Here is a 22769-nt window from a genome sequence, read left to right on the forward strand (position 1 = left end):
TGAGTGATAACTCGTAAAGGAAGCATCTTTCTGTTTTGATTTATTACTTTGATGAAATAGTTCTTTGGTTTTGCCAAATTTTTGGAAGGTCATTACAGGGTCATCCGAGGTCACTCAGGGGTCATCTGAGGTCAAGTTATTAAAAACTCGTATGGGCATGAAACTTGGTGGGTACAGTCATCATTTAAAGCCAAATTTTTGGAAGGTCATTTTGGGGTCACCAGGGGTCATCTGAGGTCAAATTAGTAAAAACTGTCGTATGGACATGAAACTTGGTGGGTACAGTCAACATTTAAAGCCAAATTTTGGAAGGTCATTTTGGGGTCACCAGGGGTCATCTGAGGTCAAATTAGTAAAAACTGTCGTATGGACATGAAACTTGGTGGGTACAGTCAACATTTCAAGCCAAATTTTTGGAAGGTCATTTCGGGGTCATCTGAGGTCAAATTAGTAAAAACTGTTGGATGGACATGGAACTTGGTGGGTACAGTCAACATTTAGAGCCAAATATTTGGAAGGTAATTTCGGAGTCACCAGGGGTCATCTGAGGACAAATTAGTAAAAACTCGTATGGGCATGAAACTTGATGGGTACAGTCAACATTTAAAGCCAAATTTTTGGAAGGTCATTTCGAGGCCACCAGGGGTCATCTGAGGTCAAATTAGTAAAAACTGTCGTATGGGCATGAAACTTAGCACGAGGGGTACAGTCAACATTTAGAGCCAAAAGTTTAGAAGGTCATTTCAGGGCCACCATGGGTCATCTGAGGTCATATTAGTAAAAACTGTTGCATGGGCATGAAACTTGGTGGGTACAGTTACCATCGGCCAGATAATCGTGCCCAGCCGATAACCGCCAAATTCATTTACCTCTCTACCAACAGTTATCGCAAAAGCAGGCGGTCACAAAAGCAGGCGAGACTCGTGGTTCGAGAACCGCCTTGTTACTTTTTATTCTATAAATTGGGATATTCGGATACTGCCTTTTGATGTGTCAGTCTCGTATAAAATCACAGTAGAAATGGTTAGGTATACCAATCATTTTGATACAGTTATTACAGACCTATATGAGGTAAACATAAAAGAAAACATTATTAAAAATATCAAAAATATTATTAAAGAAATCAAAATAATTGTGTAGTTTCCTAATGTGTCAATACAATGCATGTTATTTAAAGTTTAATCAAGTTTTTTTTAGGTGAATAGCAAAGCAGAAACTGACTGAATTTTGTTTTCTTTAATTGATTCCTATACTGGTTATAGATTTGTTGTAAAGGCCAGCATTATAATGTATAAACTGTGTTTAGCTATTGAACATACTGTATTATTGCTTTCACTTTGTAAATATGTTTAGAAGCTAAATGTTTTGTATCAAATTCCAAAACATCAATTAAATGTTCTGTGGCTAAACATTATCTCTCAATATGTTTAGTAGTTATACACATTTTACACATTATAAAGTGAAGGCAAGAATGCGTTTAGAAAATTTAGTCTTTAAAATGATTGGTACTCTGCCTGGACACAGTGCAGAGGCATCTAACATGATTACAATACACATGTTTTAGATCTAGGCACTATTTCCTTAATATTTTTTAAAGGCCACTTATTTACCAGGTGATTGTGTCATTTTATGTTGCAGTTATGAAAGAACCCAAAGAAGACAGTGATGATGAAGAAGAACCAAACGAGGATTTACAGTGGTACAAAAATGTAGGGGATAGGACAAATGCCTGCTGATAAGGAAAATTTTGTCCTATCTATTTGCAGGACAGGTGGCAACTGTACTGGGACAAAGTTGTATGGACTTTGCCTAATACTTCCAAAGGCTTTTATAACATTGTCTGTGATTGGACAGTGAAGGAGGCTAGTTTATTACAATCTTATTTTGACCTTCTCGAGGAGTACAACGCACTTCTTGAAATGTGTCCAACGTTTTATGGCATTTTCCTCAAAATGTCCAAATTATATAGTGCAAACATCCAAATAGTGTATTATACTGTGATTCAGTATCAGCTGGTATCCTGCTGCAAAAATTTTAAAAAAATAAAAATCGGGTATTTCATCAGCAGTCAGCACTTTGTTGGGCGAGATATCCCTCTCTCATAGTTCTTCTCACAGACGCAGGTATGCACATAAATTGACAGTGTTTTTGCGGATTCTGGCCTGAGTGCAATTGCAATAATTGAATCAATGCAATTTACTTTAAAGTCCTTCTCATATGCAATCAACTGCGAAAACTACAGCTATGGAAAGTTTAAATGAGTTTGGCTCCTGTCATCATTATGCTCATCTTGAATACCTGGTTATACTTTGTTTTAGAAAGTTGTACATGTAAACATGGTAAATAAAAATGAAAAGTAGGTGTAAATCAACTAAACTCATATATGGCATACATTGAAATGTAAGTTACTCTCACAACTTAACAATAATTAAATTTGGCCTTTCCACGAATGTATCATTATGGTTATTGCACAGTCCATTATGTTTCGAAAACAAATAAGACATATTACGTGAATCTACGAGGGGCAGTCAGTATGTTTTAAGAGTTGACTCGTGACGTCATATGTGGATTGTTTTCATGACATTTCTCAATGATTACATGAGCACTGTACCTTTGTCTTTCAAACAACACATGTAAAAATTATATCACACACATGATTACGTAACAGCATTAGCATAAAATCAATTGTCTAGAATCACCTGGTGAGATTGAGTCGTTTTTGTTAAGGGAAATAAGAGGCTGAAATGAGGTATTGTTGTATTTTTTATATTTTCTCAGGAATTAAAGTATGGAGAATGCTGCCTTTTGGAACAATAATAGAACACAAACTACCAGTTCATTAAACCATGTTTGTTAGGCTGTAAAGGTTTTAGTTTATTAAAAATGTGTGGTCACATATGTCTTATTTTTGACAAAAACAAGGCTTTTCTTTCTATAAAAATCTTAATATTGCCAAAAATAGCAAACATGGAAATTTAAGTTTTTTTGCCAGTTCTGCTGACTAATCTTCAAACATTAAAACGGGAGTCTCCCAAGAAAATATTTGAATCCGTGATTAAAATATAACTGTTATTCTACCATTGTTACATTTATACAAAAAGTAGTGGTACAGAAAGAGAGGCCATCGTTTGAATGAGAAATTAATTTTTAAATTTTTCTTTTCATTTCAGGGTGAGATCATCCATACAAATTCATATGAATATTTAAATTAAAATTTTCATAGCATTTTGTAATATTTTAGGCCCTATTTGCATGGAATTTTGCAATTTTCGTGCATTTCCAGCAAGTTGTATCGGTCATCCTACCTGCGCAGATTGTTGTTTGATTTGCACCAGTTATCATCGCACTGAGTACCAGCTCTCACACGTGACCAGTCATTATATTTTAATCTGTTTCATTTTGGAGATAATTAATGTCATTTGTAATAACTGCTTTTTCATTTTCGCCATTTTTGCAGAATAATTTTGCTTCCATTAAAGCCCTAAATTTGTTGAAGTTTCCAGACGTCCCATTTCCACCAAAGTTTAATGGCAAGTTTCATATTTTACCAAATGCAAACTGAGGACCTAGTATTTATTCCTGCCCAAAACTAGCCATATGCACCTTGTACTTTTGCTGTTCTCGGACATTTTAAACATGTGTCTTTGCTGTAATTTTTGCCCGCCTTTTTGCGTGATTTGGCAGTGTCCCTAGTCTATTGATTTTATGCTAATGCTCTTACGTAATCATGTGTACGATATAATTTTTACATGTGTTGTTTGAAAGACAAAGGTAGGCCTACAGTGTTTATGTAATCATTGAGAAATGCCATGAAAACAATCCACATATGACGTCAACTCTTAATACATACTGACTGACCCTCGTATATATCATTTCTCTAAATTAGCTACATTATGTATTTGAATGGAGTTTCAACTTTGTTATACTGCTGTTTTCCTTGGGTTTTTTTGGCAACATTTTTGATTTCAAAAATACCTAATGACAATTTTAATGACTTATCGTTCACTTTTAAGCAACTTATAAAAACAATTTCAATTTTTTACACCTTTGCTGGGATCACTAGGCCTTTAATGACTTTTGCAGTTTTTAAACATGGATTGCAGTTTCTTTTCTTGAAATGAGATTTTTTATTTTAATATAAGGTCAAAAGTAATAAGTGTAGCATTTTATGCTTTTAACATACAATAAATATACTGTTCTTTTTTATGTTCATATACTGCATGCTCTCGCTATATTATATATATTATTCAAAGATGTTGATGAGCTAGCTCTATGTCAATAAATTGATATTATATCGTCATAGTAACAGGTATAAATTGTTTGAAATCTCTTACTTTGAAAGTGTGTAGAGGTACCGATAGTGCAATATACTTGTAATTTAAAAACTGATTATCTTATCATGTTCAAATGTAGTGTATATTAGGGGGCTATCATTTTCTTCGGAAGGGGGGGGGGGGTAGTCCCAAATATGTCGGTGACCGCGCAAAAACTTTGCATTATATAACGAAAGATTTCAAGAGCGTACATTTAAATTGTTATGCTCACGCAGCGCACAAAAAGTTTTGAGCAACCAGCCCTTAATGTTAACTCTATAACCCTCCCATTTTGGGTGTTAAAAAATTATAACCCCCCCCCCCTATTTTGGTCTAAAAATTCTATAAGCCCCCCCCCCCCCCCCACCTCGTATATTTTGGACCCCCTTCCGAAGAAAATGATAGCCCCTTATATTGGAGGGATATGTGCACACATGTATATTTTTCTATCGATTAAGTGTAAGTACCAATAGCATGAACTTGATATCAGAATTCAGAACCATCAGTGAAAGTGGTTGTCACTTTCAATCGAATTTTCAAATTTCAAATTTTGTATTTAATATTATAAAAAATAATGTTTTGAGATACTATCATGTATGTCATAATTGAGAACTAATTATTATCAAGTATCCACTGTTGATGTAACTGACAAATGAATTTAATAAATAAACCAAATAAAAGAAAGAGAGAAAAAGATCTGATTCTAGCCAGGATGACAATCAAACGAAAAGGAATCTTTAATAACATAGGCCTACAAGTTATGATCGTAGGCTATACCAAGTGGATAATATGTGAAACACTCTATTTCGATACAAATTCTGGATGTATCCAGTAAATGATGCCCAAGTGCATGCATAGTACATTATATCTTTGCCACTACAGTGCTATATACATGTACACACAGCATATCTGTGCACACTTCCAAAGATCATAATGTGTTTTTAGGATGTAAGGTCGAGAGGGCAGATAGAGCTAGGATGACAGTGATGAAGGAGCAGGGATGAGTTAAGGGCGTACTACACCCATATATTTGGTTTGATTGGTCTAAAAAAATATTTTTTCATATATAGCTAGGCGATATATGCACGAATCATGTGAAATAAAAAAATATGAAAAACATCGTGAAAGAGTGTCCTTTTTCACCCATTTGTCTTAAAGTTGGCTGGTTGGTAAGGACGCTTATACGATCCACGTAGTCTTCTTCACAACCGGGTTCTGCCGTTTCTAACATTCATCGATATTCACATACAGTACGTATTAGACTCGCTACCGGTCCAAAATACGACCTGCCTACTAGGGCTGACACGTCAATTTGTATTAATACCAATAGGAAAAACACAGGTCAGACATTTGAGAATAATTCTTTAAGATTTGGTAAAAAAGTTTGTAGCCGCCTCATTATGCTACCTAATCAAATCAAAAATTTTGTTGAAATAAAATTAAGGATCGAATGCGTTTTAGTGTCAAAAGGCAAAATTACCGTCAAACTTTCGCAGAATTCTGCACCCTTGCGAAGCCCTCGGGCGGGTGCACAGTTAAATCGGGAATAAAAATATCCGACCTTTGCGATCAAAAACAACAAATTACAACATTGGACCATGTTTGGACATACTGTAGGCAAAAAAAACACTATTGCCAAATAATATAGAATAGAACATTTGACATCAACTTGACAAACTAATGAAGAAAATGTGCTCCATAAACATTAAGTAAGTGCGCAAAACAATTCCTATTCAAATGCGTGTATAAAACTGAACAGGGCCGGACGGCTACAAGACTACCGCAGAAATTCAAAGTTCTCGTGTTGCCAGATTCAAACATGAGCATGTATGCCTAGCACCTTCTCTTGGTAAAATCCCTGATAAAATCAAGAAATGTATGTTGTGCCTCTTCCCCTCCCCGTGAAGTGGCGTCATGGGGGGGGTCATGGGCGTAGCTAGAAATTTTTAAGGGGGGGGGCAAAGGAGTGAAAGGGGAAACCCTCATTCAAGGGGGAATTTGTGACGAAACAAAATAGGCTCAAAAGTACAAAAAGCCCCTAATAAAATTCTTCAGGGCGACCGCATCCAAGGGGGGGGGGGCCGACTTCCCACAGGGGGTGGGGGTAGCTTCCCCCATTGCCCCCTTATGTATGGGCCTACGGCACTGGACGTATGAGAAATTTGCTCAATTCCGCAATTTAAGACATTTTAACAATTCCGCAATTTTAGACATTTTAAATGGTAGGCCCTAATAAAGTAAGTAGAGAACGTGAACATATTAAATAATAGTAGACCTATTATACCCCGGGTATATTAATACTTGGCTTTTGCAATAATATACTCGCCTACGTGCCAAAACTTGCGGCTTGCCCCTTCTCGGCCTGCGCCTAAAACTGAATACCGGCTGCCATGTAGGTGTAGGGGGATAATGTTTTGGTATGTCGATAGAGGGGTTGGCATGTCAAAGTGGGGAGGGCAAAGATTTGTTGGCATGGGGAAAGCAATTCACCATGTTCACCGCCCCAGATGGCGAGTTGCGATAATATAAACTGAATCATCGGTGTAAAGCACGAGTATAGGCCTACAATTCCGCAATTTAATAATTAGGCGTACATAACACGGAAAAATAAAAGTTAGCCCGGGGTCATAACACTACTAAAATATTCAATAAGCATGATAAGGGGCTCACTGGGGGATTTCCAAATGGTGTAGGCCTACAAACTGAAATTTCTTACCTCTTGCATTCCCCTTCCAGTTCCCCGGCCATAATCGCCTTTGTTGTCCCTGTTTGTTGTTATAGTATTAGTGGTTTATTAGCCAAACACCGAGTACTAAAGACAAAATCTCATCCCGAGAAAAAAATCATCAGACATTTTACACGAATCTGATTACTAGCTAAGCCTATGATAGGCCACCTACATCAATTGGCCTACTGCTGATAGGATCCTATGTGCCAAATATTACATTTCAAAAATACCAAATGACAATTTAAATGACTTACCGGGGTATCCTTCACTTTTAGACATTATAATTAATTTTAATTTTTCACACTTTGCTGGGATTACTGGATAGGCCTTTAAAATTGTATAGATGGGAATGTCTAAATGCGAGCGTAGGGCCTACGTAGCGTGCCGGATAACATGCAGGAAATTTTTCATGATTTTTACTGCGTAGGCATAGGCCTACCCGTGACGTGACTTCCAAAAGTGCGTGTTATTCAAAAATCAGTCGTGTCCCATTTAATGTGCACCAAATATCGCTTTCCCCCTTCGATCTGCCCAATTTTCCCAAATTCCTTTCCCCGGCCCGTCTTGGCTTGTCCAATTTTTTTTTTTTCATACTCCATGGCTCCGTATTGGGATTGCCCCATACGCCAGAATAGCTTAAAAATACCTAAATATATACATGCATAAAACACGGCAACTGGTTATAACCAGCCCGGAGACAGCTCGTTATATATAAAAGTAATTATAACGCACGGGTGATGTCAAAATTCGCGTGTCAAAATTCGGATACCGTGGCGAGTGCAGAATTCTATGGAATATATTTGCTTTTTTTTGCCTTGGATAGCGACAATGATAGGTAAGACACAAAAAATATGAATCCACTTAAAATATTATATCACTGTATCAATTTTGGAGTTCCTAGTTGAAATGGATTAGAAAATAACGACAAAATAGTTACCAAAATTAGCAAATCTAAGCTTACGAGTCTTATTGAATATGGTGGGTATACGTGACGAGAAATGCAATTTTTTCAACATTGCTGTAGTATGGTTGTGGTAACCTGTTACATATGGCTTAAGTAAGTTTCAGTGAAATAATGTCGCTAGTTACAAATACAAAATATAGCTCAACATTGAAAATAGAAGCATTTTAACCAGTTCGTTTTTGATAGATGTGGAGCTCTGAAAATCACCAAGTTCATGAAGCCATCAGGAACCACTTATTCCCATTTTACATATCAACATTATTTCTCTAATGCGTTGGCAACACGTATCCAAAATTTTAACGAAATCCGTTGATAGCAAGCTTTCCAAAATGAAGTGAATTTAAAGCATGAGTGATGTACCTCCTTTTGGCTTCTATCTTCAAAAAGCATGTAAGCTACATTGATACCGATGCCACCAATAAAACGAGAAGATTTGCCCCTTCATTTTGCATACCACTTTGTCCATTTTTTTTTTTCTCATTTCTTCACAAAATGCAAAAACCGCAAAAAAAAAATGCAATGGGTGTAGTACCCCTTAACATGGATACTAATTCATTTACAGTGATTTAGGGAGTATAATGACCAGCTATGACCCGGCCCAGTTACTTTGACTGGTTTTCTGGCTTTATCAAAAATCCTTACAAAAAAATTGGCATGATCAATTTGTTTGGTCTACATACTTTATCCAATTCCGTGAGGTCTAAGGTCACATAGAAGGTCAAAGGTCGACTGAGGTCACCAAATCTTTTAATGATTTATTTTCAACCGTGCATCACATATCCGAAAATCGGCTTGATCAGTCATGTAATTAAGGAAATATGACGACTTTCAGATGGCCGCTTTCTATGTAAAGTATAGCAAAGTAGCACTTTCAATGAGTGATAACTCGTAAAGGAAGCATCTTTCTGCATTGATATATTATTTTGATGGAATGGTTCTTAGGTATTGCCAAATTTCATTGCAAATTGGTGAGGTGGGCCCCTGGACCCTGGCTGTTACGTGCTCGGTCGCACAAGTGCTCCCTCGCAATTATGTGTTCTACTTTTGGGGTTTCTGGGGTTGGCAGGTATGCAAAGGTACATATTTATAAAATACGGTTTTTTGGTGCAAAATACGGATTTTTGTTCTTCTGAGTACGGAAATCTGGATTTCAAAGTTGGCATGTCTGCAGTTCGATCCTAATCCTCTATAAACATTTTACACTTTCGTCTCTATCACCTCCTTGATCTCAAGTCCTTTGTGTCTCAAGTCAAATCTTCTAAGTAGTACAATGAGTAACATCAGTGGACCTGCAGCGGAAAGTAGTCCTCCCATAACGAAGAACGACACCGTGTAATTGCCTGTTATATCATAGAGCCAACCTGCAGAGTATAAAGAAGAAGAAAAAAACAGTGCATAATTAACAAATATTGCACTCGTCTTCGACTCGGGCGCACAATAGGTATATTTTTACATTACATTACACAGTGGCTTAGGAAGATTTCATTGGGGGGGGCTGACAAAATGGAACATTTTTTGATGAGGGGTGTTCCTCCTGGGAGTCAGAAAATTCTGCAAAAACAAAACAACGTAAAAACACCCATTTTTCTGGTTTATGATGACATTTTTTTCACTTCACCTGGAATTGTTGAATTCGAGCCCTGCACCAAAATTATTGAGGGGCTGAGCCCCCAGTTCCTAAGCCTATGTTACAAAGTCATTGAATATTTTTATCTAAGACCAAATTAAAAAAAGGTTGGTCTCAAAGCTCCCGCGCGCATTAGTTTATTCACCCGCATTAGTAAAAAATTTTTTTATCTTTTTCATACTTTTTTTTCAGAAAAAGTATAAAAAATACAATCGAAATGCCGTTTTTACAATTTTAGACCCCTGCACTTAAATTAGGCCTACTTCACTTCAATATAATTAATAGCAGCATCACTTTATTGTTCAATACAACACTTCATACAGTAGAATAGGACTTTGAGTTTTTTTTACTTTTGAAAAAAATCTTTGGTAAAAAAAAATAACTAGAATTTCGCGGTTCTCGACGCAAAGCGTCGGCCGCAATGCCTCCACCTTGCACCCATCATTTTAACCGGTGCAATTTCACTTGACCCCAAAATGACCTTAACATTATTTGCCTCACTAAGGTGGCCGTTCCCACCAAATTTCATGAACCTGCAGCAGTCTATGACGATTTGACCCCAAAATGACCTTGACATTTTTGCCTTGTTTCAGTGGTCGTCCCCACAAAATTTCATGAACCTGCGACAATCTATGGCGATTTGACTTTGGATGACCCCAAAATGACCTTGACATTTTTTTCTTTCTACAGTAGTCGTTCCCACCAAATTTCATGAACCTGCAACAATATATGCATGCCGATTGACCCCGGATGACCTTGCGATTACCCAAATTTTGTGCTGAAAAGCAAATCACGTCAAGACCCTCTGGCTGTGCTACTCTCCACTCTCGTACAGATCTCCAGATAATCTGTGCACAAGGTTATTTTATTTGATATGCATAAATTATGCAAATTAGGTACTTAATTACCATATTTTGCGACGAAAACCTGCAAAATTTGGAGACCACCAATTGCCACCCCTCCACCAAATTGCATCACAATACGCCTTACCAGTTCCGAGAAATTTAAATTGCACTCGCAAGCTCGGACGGACGGACGATGGACAGACGGACAACCAGGAAACATAATACCTCCAGTGGAGGCATAAAAACGCATTTCGCATTAGTTTTTCAGAGTTGGGGAGCTTTGAGACAAACCTTTTTTTTTTTAATTTGGCCTAATCAATTCGTTGCGTATCATGATTGATAAAAAACTATTCCAAATCTCAATAATCACGATAGGTCCTACATGTATATATGCGTCTTTGCAATGTGTAGCAGCAATAAGACAACGTGTATTGCACGAGACCGGTTTAAGGTGGTACTAGGCCTACTCCCCCTGATAAATTTTGTAGGGACAACAAATTATTTTGATGATGCGTGAGATTTTACACATTTTCAAGCGTTTTGCGTGAGATTTACTACCTAGGAGTGAGATTATACTACTACCTTGGCGTGAGAAAGTGACCCAATGCGTGAGACTCACGGCCAATGCGTGAGACTCACGGCCAATGCGTGAGAGTTGACAGCCCTGGATTTATCCAAAAGACCGAAAATGCGGCCATGTTTGCGGCATGGTATGTTCCTTACTGTGTAACCCCCTTCCCCCCCCCCCCGGCATTTTATTAATTCATTTTAGATTCGCATGCCTACTACACAAAGTACATAAATTCGACGAACTGTAAGTTGAACATTCATCCACTATCCTTCACATTCCGTGCCAGATGGCAATGATAATAATGATGATAATAATTAGGCATATGACCAGGCTATTCAATTGAATGGAAGGCGTAATTGCATTATGGGCAGGCAAGCAACAACAACAATTCCCGTTCGTATGACGACAATGCTGTACAATGCCCGGCCCGTATTGAACGGAAAATATTTGGGGTTTTTTTTCGTTCCGTTTCAGAAAAAAAGGAAACAAAATATATTTCCCCTTGCAATATGTACATTTCAAATGAATATAAAAAGTTTGGGTTAAAATGGAGAGGAAAAAAATTCCGATACGATTTTGAACCGGGTATCTCTCGGTAAAACACAACGCGCTAATCGATTGAGCTAAATCGCCCACCTCGTTCATCTTGGAATTGTATAACTACCGTAACCACCCGGGTATAAGCCCACCTTCGGCTATAATAAGCCCACCCCTATTTATCAAAACATACTGGGAACAAGGGTGCACTCAGGTATAAGCCCAGTACTCAATTTTGGCCAAGTTCTTAAATCAAATCAATGCTTTGCTCTCATATTTAAGAACAAGTATAAAAAATATCAGTTGATAATTAACATTCCACACTTATAATTTTAAGAAGTTGACATAAAAGATAGACATTTACTGGTACATTGGGCATATATACAAATGGGGTGATTGTTCTTATTTTTAAATTCAAGCACTAGCCCTTCCCCAGTTATAAGCCCACCCCCATTTTTTAAGTGAAATCTGCCATCTAGGGGGTGGGCTTATACCCGAGTGGTTGGGGGTGATTGTTCTTATTTTTAAATTCAAGCACTAGCCCTTCCCCAGTTATAAGCCCACCCCCATTTTTTAAGTGAAATCTGCCATCTAGGGGGGTGGGCTTATACCCGAGTGGTAAAGGTATATACGGCATACCGTCTCCTCAGCAGTTAGTGTGGTTCGCTTTTTTCACAGAATGTGTATAACGCGAAACCAAAGTAGCTGTTGAGGAGACTGATGATTCGCAATTAATTCCGTCCCCACAATTCCGACGAAGTTTTAGTATAGGCCTATTTACAAACTGGTAACCTGTAAAAACCGCTGTGATTCATGATTTCTCCGGAAATACATCGACTTGGAGCGTCAAATTTCAGGATAGTATAATGAGAAAAATAGTATCTATCATGTGATACCAAAACCTCATCAACAATTAAAAATATCGGGGGGATGATGCTGTCGATCGGGTCACGGACCTTTAACGCACAAAATAAATACCAGACAGGTCAACTAATAGCACTCTTAACGTGGGTCTACTTTTCGGCGTAGCGGTAAAAGCTTAACATTTCCCGCATATTACGAACTGATCAAACTATAGGCCCTAGCTATCTAGCACATAATGTGAATTCGACAGGATATTGGATCAATGTTCAACTTAGACTTGAACATGATTAATCGATATAGACTACTTGCTTAAATAATTTTGTATGATATTGTTTCGCTAATTCTGGCATTTGTCATTATATCATGTATTATTGAAGTTGTGAAATAAATGTTTATTGAATTGAATTAATGGTCACACGCCAGTGATTTTACAGTTAAGGGAGGATAAGATGTTGATGCAGCTGTTACCTATAGCATTTTGACCAAATACCTCATACTTTTTAATCTAGTGGCATTTTTCAAACTGTATTGGGACGGTTTATATGAATATAATTATTATTCGTCATTACGCAAAATCCATGACGAAAGACATAATTACCTGAAAGCAGTGGTCCAATAAGATCACCAGTTCCAAAGAATACCACAGCACTCAAGCCAATTCCCTGAGCCAAATCTTTCAATGACAAAAACTCCTTCACTAGAACTCTCAACAGAGACATATTCAAGCCTATGGACGTCCCTAAAACTGCTCCAAAAACGGCAAACCACATGTAGCCTTTGATTAGCGGGCTGAAAAGAATAGTTATTGAGCCCACGACAATGCCGATACTGTAACCAATCATGGGTGTTAAACAATGTCTGTCGACTAAGAATCCGTGTCCTGCGCGAGCCACAAGACTCCCGGTACCAATAACAGAAAGTATCAATGATACCTCAACACTGCTCCTATTTTCACAAACTAATCCGATGTGGTTAACGATATGAACTAGTACACCAGAAAAGCTTAAACCAACTAGCATTTGAGTTAAACACAGAACAAAGAAGCGGTAACTTTTCCCGAATATGTGAAATCCAGTTGCTTTGAAGAGATTTACTAAGATCTTTGAGCATGAGAAAGGCTGTTTCCCGGTTATTGTATCAGGCTCTGAGGTATCTATAGTTGCAATTTTAATATATCCGCCATTTTGATCTTTTTCACCGATGCTTGATGATTCGGTAAGTTTTGCAAAGCCTGTGTTCGGTAAATCCTCTTTTTCTTTCAATTCAGTACCATTGCTATTGCTGTTATTCATAGCAATCTTAGTGGTCGATCCACTTATAGCCTGAGTCCTTTTTGCGCTAGGTGGAATTGGACGGAATACAGCACCGCATACGCATATATTCATTAGCACCGTCGACATGACTATCATAGCGCCTCTCCAGCCGTAATAACCAATGAGTACTTGGACTAATGGTGGTATTATCATAACGCCTACCCCAGTTCCAGCGCATGATATTCCGTTTGCAAGCGCGAAGTGTTTATCGAAATAATGTCCTGGTATAACTGCGGAAGCGGTGTACGATAGGCTGAAACCCATTCCTGCAGCAGAGAAAACAAATTAAGACATACCATTCATTTATCAACACTAAATACTTAACACTCATCAATATGAGTTTATTTATCTCCCCCCACACACACACCCCACACCCACCCCCCCTTTTGAAACCTTCACACACGTTTTCCACGTACTTTTTAACATTTATTTCTGTTTTATCAGCTTAAGAAAAAAGGAACAGTTACCCAACCCTCTATTATTATCGGGAATTGCCTGTTACACATGATCGCACACAAGGTCGTAGGCAATTGGTCGGACCTCATCTGCCCAGAACATATTGACCCAGGTCAGCATACCGCCATATCCTTCCCGACATGCTTAGTAGCCAAGTCCGTAGAAGAGTGGATCCACACACTATGTACACAAATATACATTTGGCCACATTTTATTATACGATTAATACGAATTTATTAAACATGGTAACAAATATTCTCTAGCAAATCGGTTATAGATGGAACTGGTAGGCATATTATAAATTCGGGATATTAAATATCTTCCTGACCAGCCAGATCTGCGCATGGTCAAAGACGAGTATCAGACCGACGCAAACTGGCTTAGTCTCCACATCAGCCAGTTTGGTTCCGCCCCTCCACAGGGAACGTGACCTGTGTAGGAGACTCGGTCGGACCTGGTCGGACCTCATCTCTCCCCATCGATTGTGTCCTATAATCCCCGACATTGCCCTTATGAAGTCACATCGCCCTGACCCAAAGCGCTACAATTAAACTAGCCTATAAATTGATCCCAACCGGCATTAAGGGCTGGGGTATGAACGTTTGGACAGTATTTATTGTGGGACATTAGAGCACATCAGACATATCGAATCGCATTCTGAATACGAAGAATGTCCTTCTGATATCAAATAATTTTGATTTTTTGAAATTCGCAATGTAATACACATTTTATGACAAATCATTAAAAATTGATATTTTTGATATTTAACATTACTCGAAGTAAACTTTATAAATCTGATGATTTATACTTAAAGTGCATGTGGGTGGGATGAAAAGCCGACGATCAATTGAAAATTTTGACATTTCGTATTGAAGATATGGGTTTTTTCCCCCAAAACACCAAAAAAAATTAGGTCTTTTTGGGAAAAAAATCCATATCTTGAATATGAAAGGTCAACATTTTCAATTGATCGTCGGCTTTTCCTCCCAGCTACATACACTTTTAAGAATATATCATTAGATTTATAAAATTTACTTCGAGGACTGTTATATATCAAAATTTGAAAAATATCAAATTTTTATAATTTGTCATAAAATTTGTATTATACCGTGATTTTCAAAAATGAAAATTATTTGATATCAGAAAGACATGCTTCGTATTCAGAATGCAATTCGATACGTCTGAGGTGCTCTCATGTCCCATAAAAAATACTGTCGAAACGCCATAAACGCTCATTCCAGTTCCCTTAAGCACAACTGAAAAAACAAGGGAATGTGCCGGTATGGGACTCGAACCCACGGCCGCACTATGGGCCATATCCATTGGACCAGGCCACTACACCAGCTCAGTCCCGCTGCAAAACGACGATGAAACTATAGATACTTATCATGAAGGCAGACGAGCGGGTTGGGGACGGCTTTTGTCAATCAAAGCATAACTGGTCACCAAAGTACATATAAGCACACCGAGTAGTATAATAGGCAATGGCGAATTTTAGAGATGAAAATGGGGAAGGCAAATACTTAGTGTCGTTAATATGAATCTAATATTTGGCTTTGCCCCCCTCGCACTAAAAAGCTGGCTACAGTTTGATCAGCTCGTAATTGGCGGGAATTGTTAGGCTTTTATCACTACGCCGAAAAGTAGACCCGCATTAAAAGTCTCATAGTTGACCTGTCTGGTCTCTATTGTGCTTGTTAAAGAAAATAAACACCGCATTGGACTTGAATAATTTGAGATGCTTCTGGCAAGATGTCACAAGACAATTCTCGAAATGAAATCTTTTTCTGCTTTTTTGTGGTATTTTTAAGAAAACTGTATATTTGTGTGAAAATTGAGGGCGCTAGTATATATATATATTTTAAATTCCTAACATTTCACATAAAAAGGTTGTTTTTTTGTTGTTGAAAATTTCGTTGTTATTTGTTTCTCTCCGGGTTACTCTGTCTGATGTTTTAATGCCATTATACAAGTGTCTACCCCTTGTAAAGAAGAAAATACGATGTAAGATAAATAGTGCCATCAGTGTTTACCTTTTCTTTAAAATGACGTAGTTTTACATGTTATCAAACAACCGTAATACCTTGCGGTTAGTCCGACACAAAGATCGAACACATTTTGCAGCTATACCTTACCTGTTATGCCGCCTACTGATATGCACAGATGCAATATACTCCGCGCTTGTGATCCCAGTAAAATACCCGTAGATACCAGTATCCCGCCTAAAATCGTTACTAGGCGACAACCATAACGTTTGCATAGAAATCCTGCCACTGGACCTGTGTAAAATAAAGGCCAACAATCTTTAGGAAAAAATGGTATATGTTGTCCATTTTGTCTAGTTACTGCTACAACTGATGACCGTGTCCTAGCCCGAGTCCCTCGGCCCCGATCTCGAAACTAGTAAACATGGCGGAACAAAATGGCGGTGCGTAGCAGTTGAAGGACTGGTGGATCAAGCCTAACGTGTACAACCTAAAACAACATGTCATCAGCCATGACGTATCTAAGTCCATCTAATTAATCATGACTTAGTCCTACAAACCATTTTCGTTATCTCCAATCTTTCCAAGCAAGCTCAGCAAGCCGACAGCATGAACACTGCTGTGGTTAAAACCACAAGCTGTAACAGGTAACCTGCGTAAAAAAGTAGAGATAAAGAGAAAGAATGCTTAAAATAATGATTACACCACTATCATGATTATATGCTACTTTCCCCCATTTAGTCCTGTCTTCCATTTATTTCCTGCTATCCTCTTCCTTCCCACCCGGTGCTGCGTGCAAAACCACATACTAGAGAGATTGCGATGTTCCATACGTGCTGCGTGGACGTGCGTTTATACGGCGTTTAAAACGGCGTTCTTTATTGCTAGTCTCGGTTCCAATCTGGATTGTGCTCATTCGTCACAAAGGAGAACAAGGCGGTGGAACAAACACTATATAATATCTGATCAGGTCACGAGAGGGCGAAGCGTTTGGAATTTATTGATCACCGGGTCTTATATCTATATACTTCAATATAGCATGACTAAAAACCAAGGTTAAAATGCTGCTTAAAATTAATTGTATTTCAGTGCTTTTCAAATATTATGGTTGCCAAAAAACGAATATTTTGGCTAAATTTTAATACTTCCGCCGCCACTGGTCATTTTGGAACGTCATAATTTGCTACCAACCGCAAAAGGAGTGTTGTACTCTACGATTGGCCAATTCAGTAATCAGTATAGATTTCATCATCTATTCGCTGTCGTAGTGCACGTTAGAATATGACCGTTGCCAGATCAACTGGATCATGCTTTCTTTGTTACGAACCACTGATCGAAATGATCACAACACAAAGCCTATGGCATATCAAAATTCGGAACAGGTGAATGAGCCCAGGCTTGGAGCAGTAACCAATGGTTACTAACGTGCACTACGACAGCGAATAGAGGTGGAACTAAACTTAGGCCTAAAAAATGTGTTTGATTGGCGTAACATAAAACAAATTAGGATAGGTAGGTCGGGATTCTTGTTTTCTTTTTTTACTTTTTAAGCTGTAAATTTCGTTTGATAAAGGCTTTGGAACAGTTTTTCTTCTTCTTTTTTTAATTAATGAATTTTTTTAATTTAATTTTTATTTTATTTTATTTATTTATTTTTATTTTTTTGCAAAAAAAATAAAAGAAAAAAAGTTAGGGTCGGGCCTAATGTTAGGGTAGGTTGGGTTACGCCAATCAAACAATTTTTTAGACCTTTATTTGGACTAGCGTAAAATGCCGTTACCGTTAAGGTGGTATTTGAGGCATTATGGACGTGCTCTAAGCATGTTTTAAACAGATTGAGGAGAGCAAAGCACAGTTATCAATATGCCTTTTGTTTGAAGCATAGGGTTGGACATAGGGTTGTCAAAATAAATTTTCTGTTTCTTTGTTTTTATCATCAATAATCAATAAAGTTAATGAGCTAAAATGACTACCAAAATTATATTTGTAACATCATTTCAAGATATGGATAATTTAGTTACTGATACCTTTATATTACACGTTCATTGGGCGAAAACGTAAAACGTGGCAATTGTACTGCCCGTTGTACTGTGCAAATATTACGGCCATAATATTTCCTTGCAACATCCGCTATGGGTCAAAAGTGATTATAATATTCCCAATTAATTACTACCTCTATCAGAAGATCACCGTGAGGTACCGTGTCTAGCTTGTATGCAATGGGTCATTAATTTTATAGTGAGTAATTAGTATGAAAAACTCCATCGGAACTGCATCGCACAATATCACTTGAGTCGATTAAGACTATAAAAATTGTGACGAAATTATCATTTCATGCTAAACGTCATTAAATGTCAAAAGTGATATTAGAATGGTGCGTACACGCTGGAGCGTGTACGCCCAAAAACGAATAAAAACAGTCAGCTCCCAACATGCAATATTCAAAATTCCTGGGCACTGAAATTCGCGTTATAATACACATTTTATGGCAAATTATTAAAAATTGGTATTTTTGATATTTATCAGTCCTCGAAATAAACTTATAATCTAATGATATGTAGGCCCTACTTTGTGTATGTAGCTGGGACGAAAAGCCGACGATCAATCAAACATTTGTACCTTTCGTATTGAATGAAGATATGGATTTTCCCCCAAAAATCACCAAATAAAATAAGTTCTTTTGGGGAAAAATGTATATCTTTAATATGAAAAGTCAAAATTTTCAACTGATCGTCGGCTTTTCACCAGTACCCGGTAGTAGTCAAAGTGCAACCAAAAAGATATGCCGTAATAATACATATCTGGGTGCAATAAAGTTGCAACTATTAAATCAATGCAATTTATTTCAAAGTGCTTCTCATATTAAATTGCGAAAAACCAGGTGACTCAAGACTAGAGCTAAAAATACATAGTCGAGTTCGATGATATACTTAGTAATAAAAACGGATCAGATCAAGAACACGTGTCAGGTGTTAGGAATTTGTTGCCATGGTTACATGCTTCATCACGTGTGTCATGTGTTTTAAAGCAAAATTTCAGGTTTCAATATTTTTTAAATTGAAGAATAGTAAGGATCATTTTGTAATTAAATAGCTGGAAATACCAGAGGACTCATAAAAAACACGTGTCATGTGTTCTCAAATTTGCTGATTTAGAACACGTCGCGGTAGCGTTAGCAATGGTTAGAAAAAATGTACTGTGCGATCGTGGTTCTCAGTGTTTTAGGTTCCATATTATTTTGACCGTAAGACATAACCCATAACGGGCTTACACTGTATGTTATCATTCAAATAATTAATGGTTGTCTGGCTGGCTGCCTGTCTGTTTTGCTAACTGGGCAGAAGGAAATTCGTTAATCCACTGCAGCTCAAACGCAATAGCCGATCAACTTCAAACTTGGTATGGTGATAGGAAATGGTGGCCTGATGTGCTGCATAAGTTTGTGTCATGTCATTTGCATATTTTTGAATATTAATGAGGTTATTTGAATATTTTACCTACATTTTCATTAATCCACTCTGCAGCTTAGGGACTGTGCAATAATTATGAGCCCTCCCGGGTAAAATTTCGAACGGCTCGCCAAAAATCGCTTGCCCTCCCCCGCCCCCCCCCCCTTGTGCATGCCAAATTTTTGGGATCCCAATTTTCAAACCTTAAATGGTCTAGATATATGCTTAATTAAGCGTTTCCGTACTGTTTTCCTAAGCCTTTTTAGAGCGTTTTACCCTCCCCCCAGGGCTCATAATTATTGCACAGCCTCTTAATCGCAAAGACCGATCAACGTCAAACTTGGTATAGGGATTGCATCAGAGGGATTGCATATTGTGGCATGATACTCTATAGCTTTGTGTTATATATGTTATTTGCATATTTATTAATATTAATGAGCTCATTTGCATATTTTGCCTACATTTTCATTAATCCATTCTGCAGCTTAAACTCAAATACCGATCACCTTCAAACTTGGTAGGTCTATGGTGTTATTATATGTGGTCTGGCGTGCTGTATAGTTTTGTGACATGTTCTTTGCATAATTACAAACTTTGTTTGGGGCCACCTTAATTACAAACTGCATGATTCATCACTTAACCCCCCCCCCCTTTCTTCCGGCGGACTGGGCCGAGAGGGGAAGATGCAAATAATTTTAGCACGCCGTTTGGAACTTTTACCACCCCCTCATCATTATTGCAAAGCCCTTATATTATTTTCAATGTTGGATTCCATTAATTAATTCAAAAAAGTTTGCTCACCCTTGCTTTGTGGATAACGTCAGAACAAACTTTTTTCACAATAGAGACCTTCAACGTGGATAACGTCAGAACAAACTTTTTTTTCACAATAGAGACCTTCAACTCACTCACAAATCATGTCAAGTTCGATATAGGGCCTACAGGGTGTCCCAGAATGATTTATACCGAAAAAGTTGTGTTTTTTAGGCATTGAAGGGCATTAGTAGTGGTAGTATTGTTTTAAATTCTAAAATTTACATATTATATTTAGCTTTCTTAGAAATTTTAGATTTTAGAAATTGGACGTTTATAAATAGAAGTTACAGGATATTGCGTAAAAAAGGTGAATTCCAAGTTTTAACAAAACTACATATTTTGTAAACCTGTAAAATTACTAACCGTTCGCACAAAGTTATTTGGAAACTGTTATGCAGTATATTTGTTGTGTCCTGTTCTTACTTCTACTTAATAGTTGATATCTGTCGATTATGTATGATGTTACGAAGCAATCCTTGTATGGAAAAAAGCATTTGTTACGCTTGAGTGACCTTAAACTATTCTTTCTTTGGCGGCAGTTCTGAAGATAATTATTGCAGTGTGTGAGTTTCATCATTTGAAATGCCGGCGGAGTTGGATTTTTCATAAAAGTATAGAGAAGGTTCGTCCTTAGTGTCACAGCATGTATTATATCCAGAGTATAGGGCCTACTGGCAAACCCATAACTACGTAACAGAGAAGATAAAAATTACTGCGGAGGATCCTTGAGGAAGTTATATCATTTGTAATAATGATATTTATTGGGTACAAATTGTGGTAAAAACCACATAAAAAGTATGTTTTTCAACCTAAATATCTGAAGTCATATTGAAATATTTCACTTAATCCCATATCAAGAATTATTCAGCGTTGTAAACTCTTATACATCTGTGCCAAATTTGGTGTATTTCCTGTAAAAGAATGAAGGATTTCTCCAATTTATCGCACAGTGCGGCTGGACGATAGTGATAAAGGATCCATGTGTTATGAAGCCTTTGCGCTGTAAATTACACATGCAATTTTCGTCCATTTTCAATAATAGCATGTCACGCCAAAACGAATCAAGCTATTTCCATGAAAGTCACAGAATAATGTGTTATTGTTTTCCACTTATTAAAATTAGATACACTGTTGACTATATATATTTGTGATATTTTGTTCAAACACGGTATAAATCATGCTGGGACACCCTGTATATACATGTAGGCCTATCGATATGGGAATCATTGCAGGTTCGTTAAAGATAACTATGGCAAGCCACATCATTCATAAATGCGAGTTTTGCCCGCTATACTGGTCGAGGAGCCCGCTATACTGGTCGAGGAGCCCGCTATACTGGTCGAGCAGCACGCTATACTGGTCGAGCAGCACGCTATACTGGTCGAGCAGCACGCTATACTGGTCGAGTTTTACCACGCCGAACGGCGAGTTTTCACCACGCCGAACGGCGAGTTTTCACCACGCCAAACGGCGAGTTTCACAACGCCGAACGGCGAGTTTTTCTGACGTCGATCTAAAATACTTATAGTTCACGAAAAATACTACATGTAGGCCTATAGGATTATAATAATGTTTAAAAACAATTTTGGTAAACTTTTTTCGGGGGTGGGTCTTTTATCTAGTTTTTTCAGTATAGGCCTATCTCTTATAAAACGAATAGACTACGAATCAATGTGCCCGGAAGTTTTAAAAGCGGGGTTCTCTTGCTCTCGTTTCTGATTGGACTTAAGCCGTTAAGCCTACACAGGGCATTTAAACAAGTTTTAACCCAATTAACGCGATCCACGATTTGCTAGTTTTGCGTAGGCCTACACGCGCATGTATTATTTGTATTGCTACTTGAACAATAGTGTTCAGAATGTTGTATGAACGGGGTTCATTCATAGGATTTCGGGCATGATCGTTGATTTATACGAGTGTTTAAGCGATCATGGCCGAAATCCTATGAATGAACCCCTAATTCAATGTTAGTTGCAAATTCAATCAGTCAGGTTATTTATTAATGTTATTTACTGAAGATCGGGTTAAGTGTCAACCGGTATTCTCTGAAATTTGTTCATTTTTCGTGCGCACTCTTTTGCCCTTTAAACACCCCAGGTACTCACATGTATACGGGGATGTGCCGCCCATGGTTTTAGTCTCAATGGGTTTTAGTCTCATATATTTTCAGGCTACTTTATTTCCCCGGATAGTACTGCAGCATTACAAGGAAAGCCGCATTCAAAGACCACCAAAATGTTTGGTTGTAGGCTACTTGTAGGGCCTATACTCCACCGACCGATCCTAATGTGCAGGGCCGAC

At 37.7% G+C, this 22769-nt stretch overlaps 1 protein-coding gene across 1 annotated transcript in view; it reads right to left on the reverse strand.

Annotated features, from left to right (window-relative positions):
* Positions 1-9145: 9145 nt before the first annotated feature.
* Positions 9146-22769, reverse strand: part of LOC140139808 (monocarboxylate transporter 12-B-like) — a 54990-nt gene continuing 41366 nt past the window's right edge. Inside the window, exons 3-5 of the mRNA XM_072161541.1 lie at positions 16354-16497; positions 13048-14028; positions 9146-9366 (exon numbers count right to left, since the gene is read on the reverse strand). Of these exons, the coding sequence (XP_072017642.1) occupies positions 9203-9366; positions 13048-14028; positions 16354-16497 (1289 nt within the window). The 3' untranslated portion in view covers positions 9146-9202. The remainder of the gene's footprint in view (positions 9367-13047; positions 14029-16353; positions 16498-22769) is intronic.

This window comes from Amphiura filiformis, chromosome 18 (assembly GCF_039555335.1).
Source record: "Amphiura filiformis chromosome 18, Afil_fr2py, whole genome shotgun sequence".
NCBI lineage: Eukaryota > Metazoa > Echinodermata > Ophiuroidea > Amphilepidida > Amphiuridae > Amphiura > Amphiura filiformis.